This window comes from Petaurus breviceps, unplaced genomic scaffold (assembly GCF_028583685.1).
Source record: "Petaurus breviceps papuanus isolate PSGF00001 unplaced genomic scaffold, PetGlider_PUasm1.0 688, whole genome shotgun sequence".
Classification (NCBI taxonomy): Eukaryota; Metazoa; Chordata; class Mammalia; order Diprotodontia; family Petauridae; genus Petaurus; species Petaurus breviceps.
In genome coordinates, this window is record NW_027186457.1 from 27,173,964 (window position 1) to 27,186,578 (window position 12,615).

At 38.8% G+C, this 12,615-nt stretch overlaps 1 protein-coding gene across 2 annotated transcripts in view; it reads left to right on the forward strand.

Annotated features, from left to right (window-relative positions):
- PEX5L (peroxisomal biogenesis factor 5 like) overlaps positions 1–12,615 on the forward strand; it is a 190,308-nt gene that overhangs the window by 90,311 nt on the left and 87,382 nt on the right. For both annotated transcript variants that reach the window (XM_069104813.1, XM_069104814.1), the window contains 2 exons: positions 139–250; positions 11,153–11,347. In XM_069104813.1, coding sequence (XP_068960914.1) covers positions 139–250; positions 11,153–11,347 — 307 coding nt within the window. The remainder of the gene's footprint in view (positions 1–138; positions 251–11,152; positions 11,348–12,615) is intronic.

A 12,615-nucleotide genomic window follows, 5' to 3' on the forward strand; every position in this document is an offset into this window, starting at 1 on the left:
GGCTCATTTTTTGTTTAGTTAATTTTTTTTTTTTTTGGTTAGGCTTGCTATTCCCATTTTGTTGCAAGGCTGCATCGTAATTGGTCTGGTTCCACTGCTAAATCAAGCTTTCTGATACCTGTATTCATTTGTTCTCAGCTGGTGAATGAGCAGCAAGAAAGCAGACCCCTCCTAAGCCCTTCTATCGATGACTTTCTCTGTGAAACCAAAGCAGAAGCCATTGCCAGGCCAGTTACATCAAATACAGCAGGTAATTCATTTTCTTTATCTCATTAGATCTCAAATAGAATTAATTTGGGCAGTCATGAAATTCAGATTTTCTTTCCATGGTGTGCTTACATATTTGCTTCCAAAAAGGGAGAAGATTCTTTCTAAGCGAACAAAGCTTTATAATACCATATGTGCTGATAGATATAAACCCACAAAGCAGTTTTCATGGTGTAGCAAATTGTAATTTACGTACCCAGATCAACTTAATAGAAGGAGAAAGAGTCAACATGGTTGAGAAATTTTCTTTCTCTTCATATGTCTATGTCTATATTTATGTCTATATCTCATACTGGGTGAGAAGAGGTGTGGTGTGGATAGAGAGCTTGCTGGTCTTGAAGGAAGGAAAACCCAAGTTCAAAGTCCTTCCTCAGACACAGACTAGCTGTGTGACCTTGGGCAAGTCACTTCACTCCCCAGCACCCCCAGAAACTCTTTAAGACAATATATTTTGGATGAATTGTCATAAATCAGTGGAGGGACTTTCCAAACCAGAAATTCCTTTTCTGATGGAAATCACAAGATTGGGTGGTAGGGGAAAGGAAGGGATGAACTAGAGAGCATTTGAAAGATCTCTTCATAGCAAAAAGATTGCTCAGGCCAATATGATGGCCCATTTATCTCCAGCCATGTTTTATAGAAAAAAAATTCTTATAAAATAAAATAATGTGGGTGGTTCCTTTAAGATAATTGAAATGAGGTTTGATGTAATGATGTAAAGTTTACTTAATTTCCTATGCATAAATCTGGTGCTTGCCATGTATACACACACATATACACACACACACATACACACACAGGGTCATAATACATACATATATACATATACACACAAATACCTACACCACATATACAAATTTTGACAAGTCCACCAGAAATTAATAAACTTGATTTTAATTTAAGTAATAATTACATCCTTATATCTTCATCACCAGTAAATAAAACTTTCTTACATGGTTTCTCAAAGAGAGGAGAAAAATTCATGAAACTAGAGGAACATTCTTGAGAAAGAATAAGAAAAATGTTCTGAATAAAAGCACAAATGTGATTTTGGTTGTGCATGATACAGAGTTACTAACTGAAAAGGCAGATTCATGCACACATCCCATAAATCATTTCCATACAGCTTCCTTCAGGCCTAGAGGCCCATGCTTTCTGGCTAACTGTGCACTTCTATTAAGCTTCTTAGTATGCTGAAAAATCTAGCCTGTAAGAGAAAACTCTGACAATGAATGCTAGAAACCAAAAGCCAAAAAAATGTACCAAGAGAAAATATTACACTACAAAGTCAGACAAAACTCCTTTCTAATACCTTCCTTTTCAAAGCAATTTAATATTTCCTCCCCAGTTGTCTCATCTTCTCAAATCAGATATTTTTATTTTTTTGAAGCCATCAGTGAAGAAGAGAGGCAATATAGCATGGTACAATGTAGCATGATGGGTAGGCCTTAGAACCAGGCACACCTGGTTCAAGGCCTACCTTGACATGTACTGGGTGGGCTTCCCTGGGCAAGTCACAACCTCCCAGGGCGCCAAGAAACCCTGTAAGACTAAATTACAGGGCAGAAGACAACCTGCATTTGTAGGGACAATACACTCATGTGGAAGTTCCCTACACCAATGAAGTCTAGTGCTTAATCTTATCAGCTAAGAAAAGTGGCAGTGTATCTGACCTTGGCCATAAAAAAAAGTTTATAGACCATTTGGTGGGGTCAGATTCTTTATTTTTTAAACTATATGTGAGGTGTATCTTCATATCCATCCTGAGAACCTTTAAAAGTGATCACTACCTCTGGTTTGGTTTTGTTTGGGTTTTTTTTTTTTTGCTTTTTGGAGGGCTGTTTGGGATTAAGTGACTTGCCCGAGGTCATATGGCTAGTTTTTGTGTTAAGTGTCTGAGTCCGAATTTGAACTCAGGTCCTCCTGACTCCAGGGCTGGTGCTTTATTCACTGCACCACCTAGCCACCCCCACTACCTCTTTAAAAAGCATATATATGCCATGACTTGCTTTTATAATGGCATATAACCCAAACATTTGAATTCACTTATACCAACCACACCCACACTTAGCAGAGTCAAAATGAAGGTAGGATGACCTAGACTTTGTTCTACAACATTAAAATTTAAGGGGCAAGGAGAGTATGTTGCTTCAGTAGCAGAAAGATAACCAAGCTCAGGAGGGAGGTATTGGAAAAAATAAGTATTTATTAAGCACCTACTGTAGGACAGGGATTATTCTAATGCTTTACAAATATTTTCACATTTGATTCTCTCAGCAACCCTGGAAGCAGGTACCATAATTATCTCCATTTTGATAGTAAAGGAAACTGAAATGAAGTGATGTATCTAGGGCCATAATACATACATACACATACACACACTACATACACATACACATATACACACACTACATACACATACACATACACACACACTACATACACAAATTTTGACAAGTCCACCAGAAATTCATAAACTTGATTTTAATTTAAACAATAATTACATCCTTGTAACTTCATCACCAGCAAATAAAATTTACTTACATCGTTCATCAAAGAGAGGAGAAAAATTCATAAAACTAGAGGCACATTCTTGAGAAAGAATAAGAAAATAAATAAATAAAATTTTAAATAAAAACACAAATGTGATGTACTAATAAGAGACTGAAGTCAAATTTTAACCCATATCATTCAGATTCAGGCCCAGTATTCTATCCACTGTTCCACCTAGATGGCCCTAGTTAAAATAAATAACCATCAGATATCATGCTTTTTCCCTGCTGTGGCAATTCCCCAACTGAGGCTCAATCCCACCTCCTATGGGGCTTTTTACCCCTTTCTTTCCACCTCAACTGACTTTAGTTATTAAAAAAAAATTATTTGAAGATATATTTCTTGCTTATTACCCTGGGTTAATTTATTAAGCTTGTACCAACCACCTAAATTGCTTATTACAGTTCTCAGTAAGAAAGCCATGCCTTCTCTAAGGCCCTTAAGTTTGCAGAAAGTTCTACGGAGGGCAGATTCTTCTCAGGCCTGGATCTCAGAACCTTCTGCTTGTCCCAAACCCTGCTGACATTGCAGAGAAATCCACAGCTATAACTGGAGATTTTTGAACCTAGGAAGAATAGAGTTAGGTGGGAAGGGGACACCTACATACTACCAAGGCAAGTGTCTTCAAATTGATTTCTCAATTTAGAATGGTATCCTCATGCCCATGAGCAGAAACCAAGGGATATCTCCACACCAGCTGATCCAGGTGGAGCAGAACAGGGCTAGACCAGAGAAGAATTCCCTTGAGGCAGGTACTCCAGGAAATGTCGATGGATTGTCTGGTAGCTTCCTATTTTGACCAACGCTTCTTGGAAACTAAATGTTGAGAGACAGTATGACTTAATGAATAGAGAGCTGGCCTCAGAGTCCTGCATTCGAGTCCTACCTCTGAAACATAATGACTCTTGGGACCATGGACCAGTCACTTAATTTCTCCGTGGCCCAGGATATCCTCTAGGACTTCATAAGTTCAAGGTCAATTGCCAATCTGTTGTGTTAGAGCTTCCCTACAGCAATGAAATAATAAACCTAAATCAAAAATAAGAAAGAAAGAAACATATTTGGATGGTAGGTTTTGTTGTTTTTTGGTGATGTTTTGGTACTCTCAAAATTTAGCACTAACGGCTAAGCTCCAGTCACCCTACCCTAGTTATACCTTCATCTAAGTTACTCTAGAAGGATACCCTTGGGAAGAGTGAAAAGTTTAATGTAACAAGCTCTGAGAAAGGGATCTTTCTATTTTTCTAGATAATCTCTTCAAAAAAAATAGAGAGATGCAAAGAAGCTTGATAAAGCAAAGAAAATGTATCATTTCTTGGGCACAATCAAAAATACAAAGAAGACATGAAGGGATGCACTTCTCAGGAGTCTATTTAAATGAGAGTGTTTGGGGACTTTTGTCTTTAGTGTTCTCAGCTTCACCTCTTGAATACATCTTATTTATGGGCTCTTACAGTAAAAAGCCTCGTGTTTGCAATTTAGAAGGCAAATGTTTTACTTCAGCTATAACCTCTCAAGACAAATTAATTTCTTGAGAGTCCAAAAAAAAAAAACCAACCAAAACCAACACTGATTAATATAGCTTTGGAGAATAACAACATAAAAATAAAATGAAGTACTCATAAATTACAAGGAAAAACCAAAATGGTGGCTCTTTACTAGTTTCCATTGAAGAAAAAGAGAGTTATTTTCTGCTTGGAAGAAATATGGAGTTTTCATTGTTTTCCACATCATTCCCAAGTTTATCTTGGTCTTTTCTTTATCTCAACAATGAGGGCAAATTCGTGAACCCCATTTGGAGTTTTCTTGGCTAAGATACTGGACTCGTTTGCCATTTCCTTCTTCGGCTCATTTTACAGTTGAGCTCTCTTGGACACATGATCACCAGACAAATTGGAGGAGGGGATTTCATTTCATTGAAGTTTGTTTGTAAACAAGACCTAAGTCAATTAAGCATAGCAGAAGGAGGGGTCAAGGTTCAAGGTGGAAGGTAGAAGAACCCTGGCAAAAAGGGGGCGATGGTACAATGCTCACAGAGTACCATGTATCCTAGTGTCGGTGAGAAGCTTGTCCCACAGTTAGGAAGCCAAACAAGGATGGAGCTGTAACTTACGTAGAAAAGAGGAATAAGTAACAAAAATAAACAGTGTCTTGTCCCACAATTAGGAAGCCAAACAAGGATGGAGCTGTAACTTATGTAGAAAATAGGAATAAGTAACAAAAATAAATAATGTCTTGCCTCATAATCAAATCAGTTTCTTAGAAACATTGCACACTTGTTTCCTGGACAGCTCTCATCTAACCAGGCTATGCTGTACAGCCATGGACCTGGAGAACTGGAAAGGGTTTAGAGGAGAACTGTAACATCCCATTTCCCATCTCTGTGCATTTGCACAAGCTGTGCCCCAGGTCTGCAATAAGCTTGTTTTGGAAGATTTTGCTTTTCTTTTCAATTGATGGACAGGTGTAGGAAAAAGTGAAAATAATTGCTTAACTGGAAAAAATTAATGAAAATCCAAAAAATATATATTTAAAGCACTAGTTAAGATGACTTTATTTTCATCTACATCAGAAATATTGGTAATTCCTTATGAGCTGACTATTGTCCATAAGTCAGATCTGAGGAAGCCAAAGGCTTTCATAGTTCATCTCTAGGATGAGGTCTTGAATTAATTTAATCTTGAAGTATTAATGAGGCCTGTTTCTTTCTTTGTAGAGTGCTTTAAAGTTTGCAAAGCATTTTGCATGTGCTGTCTCATTTTATCCTTAGAAAAACCCTGAGATTTAAGTGCTACTATTATTCCCATTTTATAGATGAGAAAACTGAGGATGAAAGAAAATAAATTACTTGCCCAGGGTCACACAGCTAGTAAGAATGGCTGAGGCAGGATTTGATTTCAAGTCTTTTTGACTCCAGGACCAGTCCTCTATCCACTGTACTACTGAGCTGCCTCACTGAAACTTCTTATGATTCTTAAGTAAAATTATAAAAATGCAAATTAACAGTTATTAAATGTCTCTCCTGTGCCAAGCACTGTGCTGGCTCCTGGGGGTACAAGTGCCAAGACTGAAGTCATCCTTACTCATGGCAAGCTTACATCTGAGTAGGGGCTCTAATAAGGACTAATTTGTTTTCTAACTATATAGAGAAAAACTATAAAGAGAGTAAGTACAAAGTAGTTAAATAGAGTGCCAGCCTAGAGACAGAAAGACTCATCTTCTTGAGTTCAAATCCAGCTGTGTGACCCTGGGCAAGTCACTTTACCCTGTTTGCCTCAGTTTCCTCATCTGTAAAATTAGGTGGAGAAAGAAGTGGCAAACAATTCCAGTATATTTGTCAAGAAAACCTTAAATGGGGTCACAAAGTTTCAGACACAATTGAAATGACTAAAGAACAAAGATGTACCAGACATTGCATTAAGTGCTAAGGATGCAAAAAAAAAGGCAAGAACATGGTCCATGTGCTCAAAGAGTTCACAGTCTAATAGGTGAAATTAACATACAAATGCCTATATATACAAAAGTAAACTGGATGTATGTACATATATGTATGCATATCAATATAGATCTAACGGTATATATAGGATATACACATGTAAATAGTAGGTGGTCTCAGAGAGAAGGCACTAACAGGAGGGGTGGGGGGGAAGACAAAGAGAAAAAAAATGGCCCATTTAACAAGGTTACCACCTTTGTCCAAAAAAACTGAATTCAGTTCAGTTCAACTCAACTCAACAGGTGTTTATTAAACATCTTCTATACTAGGCACTGTGCTAGATCCAAAAGGAGGAGAAAACAGTGCCTGCCCTAAGGAAGATTATATTCTGTTAGTGATTATGCTTAAGAAGCTTAAATTTATCCAACCGACCAAACTATCATTCTATATCTATATCTGTATCTATCAATCTATATATGTACATATATACATATGTATACACACATACACACATATGCATATGACGTTGGTAAGGAATTTTCCAAGCTTCCTTTCTTGACCAGTCTTGCACAGCTACTCTCTATGTCCAAGAAATACAGACAAACACACATTTATGTGAATTTAAATGTAAATGTAGATTTTGATGCCAAGGAAGAATTGAGGCAACATGGGGTAGTGAATAAGGCATGGACTTGGAGTGGGAGATTCTGGGTTCAAATCCCACCTTAGACACTTACTTGGTGACCTTGAGTAAGTCACTTTACAACTCTGTGCCTCAGTTTCCTCATCTGTAAAATGAGAGAGTTGGACTCCATGGCCTCTGAAGTCCTTTCCTATGAAGTCCTATGATCCACAGTCTCAATTATATGGCTAAAGATAAAGGATTAAGAAAATGCTTAAGGTTTTTTGACACCATCACCAGGGTTGTTTTTCCCTCCTAGAAGTGATTTCTATTTTTCTTTGAATCCCCTGTGCTTACAAAACTTCCAGTACATAGTATGCACTTAAATGCTTGTTGATTGATTAATGATAAATGTAATAAAAAAAAATTTCAAATCACAATTTTTGCATCTCTGACCAGTGAGCACCTTAGAAATTAGGTTAAGAAAAACAACCATCTTCTCTAACAAAGGCAAACAGTCCTTGATATGCCTATGGAGTATTTGAAGTCCTAAGCAAAGGGAGCTACCCACAGGAAAGTCACTTGAGCGCCATTTCTCCTGCCTCGAGAGAGTGAGAGGCTGAGTCTAGCCTGCTATGCTTTAGAAATCGGAATCATCGGGGAATTGGTTTGCTTCAAAGTTCCTATTTAATCACTGAGCCTTCCCTCCCCCTCTATCAGCTTGGTAACAAACAAGCTCTTTGGACCATGAGACTTTGGGTTTCCCATTTGCTTGGAAGAGAACAAAGGGGAAAGGGGGTGAGGACTAGCACCATGGGGAGAGTTCAATGTGCTGGGGAGGGGAAGAAGGGATCTTTTTTATAAATCCCCTTTTTGGATTGCCACAGCTCTCATTTTCTTTCCCCCCTCTTTTTACTGTTTTAACCTGCCTGAATGGTGGGAACTGAGCTATGAAATTAATTTAATATTCCCAAATTATCATTCCATGACACATGTACCTCCTGTGCTCAAGTAGAATATTTCAATATAATTTGCCACTAAGAGACCTGACCAGGGGTAAGTGACTAATTCCCAGATGTTTTGAAATTAGAAAGAAAAAAGAGAACATTTTTTATTGGTGTTATGTGGTTTTTGATCTAAAATGAGTCACTGTGAGTCTGTGTGAACTGTGAGGTTTCTCCCATTTGTCAAAGATCTCAAACAAAAGGAGACTTCAGATATTGAGGAGTTCAATCACTTCATTTTACAAATGGAGGAAACTGAGGCCCAGGGACATTAAAGAATCCTAGAATCTGAGAGTTGTAAGGGATCTCAGTCCCGTCTAGTCCAACCTATATATGAATTCTCACTATAAATGACCTGCCCAAGGTCACACAGTTAGTAAGCATCAGTTAACTGACTGATTAGCTTTACTATCATCTTGTGTCTTCCCTTCTGCAACTTCTGTCTTTTGTTCCTAGCTATGCCCCCAATGAACAAATAGAACAAGTCTTATCCCTCCTCCAGAAACTTGGGCGTGAGTTTTGTAACCTGCCTGAGCCTTCTTTTCTTCTAAATATTTCCAGTTCCTTCCATAAGTTTTCGCATGGCATGATCTCCAATACCCTCACGTTTCTGCTCACCCTCCTTTGGATGCTTTAGAGTTTATCCATGCCCTTCCTAAAATGTAGAGACCAACATTAACAACAATGGAACTAGCAGTGAAATGACCTGGACTGACCAGGATCATTAAAATCTTGAGTTAACATTTATACATGACGCACTTGTTCATACGTCATGAGTTCAGTGTGTCTGGTACTTAGAAACTTTCTTATATATGCATACCATTGATCCCAAGATTAAGGGGGGTTTGGATGGGCTGACAAAAATCCACCACCCTTAGAGTCATGAGTTCAGTGTGTCTGGTACTTAGAAGCTTTCTTATATATATGTACCATTGTGCCCAAGGTTAAGGGGGGTTTGGATGGACTGACCAAAATCCACCACCCTTAGAAGATGGTATCTCCTTGATCTTCCAGTGTAGTAACCCTATTCAAAAAATAAAAGAGAAAAGAAAACGAGGCTAGTCTGCCAAAACCTCTTTTTGATACCCCAACACTGGCTCTTGAGAATCTCTGCTTCCCTTTCTAAGTGCTCACAAATCACCCCTTTAATAATACAGTGGAATATTTTGTTGGGAATCAACAGCAAGATTCCTGATCTTCAGTTTGAATACACCCTGAAAACGAAGATGCCATGTCCTTCCTGAGTCCCGTGGCACCTTTCCTGTTAGCCATGATTTTTCAAAAATTTAAAATTGTTTTCAAAAATCAAAAATCGAGAAAACTATTCAGAAATTTTACCAAAAGGAAACTAGTCAAACATTTATTGGCACTAGAAAATGTAAATAGCTTTCTAACTATTAGAGTTGTCAGAAATGGCGTGGGCTGCCTGATGCAGTAATGCAATTCCATTTTTTTTAAATCATATATTAAACAACTACTCTGTACAAACCATTGTTGAGAATGTTGAGTGACTTTCAAAGATTATAGGACTGTGATTCTAAAACTGGAAGGAGCCTCAGAGGCAGCCAAATCCAAACCCCTCTTTATGCAAATGAGACTGATACAAGAGAGGTGAAGATCATGCAATTATGAGTCTGCCCTCAAGGAGCTTACGATCTCACCATGAGCTCCATGTGGCTAGAAGGATGTAAATAGCAGATGGAAGGAAACCCTAAGGAAAATTCAAATAAGATCATAGATCTTAAAGTTGGACAGGCCCTCAAAAGTCAACTGAGTCATTTTTAAATGACGAAATTTAGAACCAGACATGGTAAGTGATTTGTTCACAGTCACACAGGTAGCAAGTAACAAAAAAGATTCAAACCCAGCCCTTCCTGACATCACTTTCTGAGTTCTTTCTACTATATGAAACTGCTTCCTGGTTGTAGAGGGAATTCTTATATTGAGGAGGAAATGAGACTATGACCTCAAAAGTTCCTTCCAAATTTAACTGGATTCTATGATGTTAAATAACTTGTATGCAAGTTCAGTATTATATTATGTATTATTTCTTAGGTGAAGAGTGGAAGGGGAAATTGTTCTTAGATAATTAAATTCTGTGGGACTCCTATAACTAAATCATTGCCATATCCCTTTGAGAGCATAACCCTCAGTGAGAGATAAGGAAACTGCATCCCAAAATAGTTCCCTATAAAAGAGCTGAGTGTGATGATAATAAGGGTGAAAAGTACCTATAACTCAGATTGGATTTTATTACTTTTTCATTTCTTTTGGAAGTTCAGAAATGCTAAGGTCACATCTGGCTTTGTGTTTTAATTGCTTTCTGTCATACCATACACTAGAATATTTTTCAAATGACTCATCTACACGAGTCCTAAATCATTTTGGTATGGGGGATGGGGCTGGGGAGAGGGAGAGTCTTTTGGACTGTACCTATGATTTCATCAGTGTGAGGAACTTCAAGTGTAGAAACTCCCTTCACCACTGTAGACCAACCACTGTTCTTCAGCTTCATCTTAAAGAGTTGCCAGGGCACTGAGATGTAGGTACCTTGCTCAGTCACTCAACCAATAGGCGTCAGAGACAAGAATTGAATGAATCCAGTCCTTTTTCCACTGTACAACTCACTTCATAATCTCATAGATTTAAAGCAGGAAGGGTCCTTAGGGATCACCCAATCTAAAACTCACATTTTACAGATGAGGAAACTGAGACCAGAGAGGTTAAGGTCACGTCTTCTTTCCACCATACATCACATTTCATAGACTCCAGTTTTTAAATCTAACTCCAAAGTAGACGCTCGGGGTGGCTAGGTAGCGCAGTGAATAGAGCACTGACCCTAGAATCAGGAGGAACTGAGTTCAAATCCGGCCTCAGACACTTAAAACTAGCCATGTGACCTTGGGCAAGTCACTTAACCCCAATTACTCTGCATTTCGCCCTCCAAAAAGCTAAAAAAGGAAAGAAAAGAAAAGAAAAAAGTAGACACTATTCACTTCACTTGTGTTTGGTATCTGTCTGGTCAGAGAGATTCAATCCTTATAAATTTATATTAAATCATTAAATGTAAGATCTTTTAATTTGGTGGATCCTAATATATATTATAGATTCAAAATAAAAAATGCTTAGCTTTCATGAAAAAGAAAATACTGTAGTGGTTTTAATCGCAGTAAGCAGGGCTTACTTAGTAACAGTAAGTATGGTCTAATAACAATAAATTGGTTTGACTAATTATAATGTCTCTGATATCTAATCTAATGCCTCTGACAGTATTATCGACAGGCTTAGATCTCTTGGACTTGAGTGACCCTGTGTCACAAACCCAAAACAAAACCAAGAAGCTAGAGGCTACACCGAAGTCCGGGAGTCTCAAGAAGAAGGCTGATGGTTCTGACCTCATCAGCAGCGATGCCGAGCAGAGAGGCCAGCCTCTGAGAATGCCAGAGACATCGTCCTTAGATTTAGGTAAGGTTGATCCCGTTCTTGTGCTACAGAGGCAGTTGGGGCTGGAGCTGTGGAGTTGGCTGCCGCCGTATTCAGCCGTACTGCTAAACAGACCATGTTTGCTTCACTTGCTTCGCACGGCCCCCAGAGCGGTGCACCCTGCAGATGGGCCCTCCTAGTCACTGCTCCCCAGCCATATGTGCCTCACATGGCTTCACATTGCCTGCGTGCCAATGCAACAAGGGAGAAGCTACATAAATAATATAGAAACATGTGCCAAGGTAAGCCGGGCGAGCCAGCTGTGTGCAACTAAGCTGCTTTCACTCATCCTTTATGATGTAAGTTGAAGGAGAGATGTTAGTGAGTGGCAACCTCATCTATAGATTCAAAGAACCACCTGAGTGAGGTTGAGTCATAAATGAAGACCCCAGGGCAGTAGCAATGCCAGACAATTAGAGCACTTGAAGGTCTGGATGGTCAGTGACTTACTCAAACGACACGATTACCCTGGGAGGCAGGTATTACAGGTGCTGCTACTTCCATTGAACAGATGAGAACCAGAAGCTCGGATCAGAGGGTCAGGAGGGACCTCTGATGTCACCTAGTACAACCCCCTGATTTTACAGATGAGGAAACTGAGACCAAGAGAAGTTAAGGTCACATAGGTTAAGTATATGGCAGTGCAGGAATTTGAATTAGGACTTAACTCCTAGGCTCATAGATTTAAAGCTGGAAGGGTCCTTAGGGATCATCCAATCTAAACCTCTCATTTTACAGATGAGGAAACTGAGACCAAGAGAAGTTGATGCCACATAGGATAAGTATGTAACAGCACTGGGATTTGAATCCAGGTCCTTTCATTTGAAATTCAGTGTTCTTTCAACCACATGACTCCTATTTCATGGCTATTTAAAAATAAAACTATTAAAATCAATATTTAAAAATTGGAATCATTGTACTTTACAGATAAGCAAATAGCAACCCCAGAGGAGAGGGTCAATTTGTCCAAGTTCACCCTACTCCTTAGTAGCATAGTTAGGAGCAGGAGCCAGGCAGCTTGCTAAAACCTTCCTTTATCCTAAAAAATTGGGCTGCAGATAAATTTGCTAAGTGTTCTTAGCCTTCTTAGTTGCCTCTCTCCTTTCAGCATCCCTCATGCTTTTGCAAATCCCTTCATCCTTAGAGATAGCAAAATGGCTGGTCTTAATTCCCATTCTATCAATTTATTAGACAGAATTTCCTCCAGCAGAGGGACTGGCCACCAAAGACAAGAAGGGTCTACTCCTCAC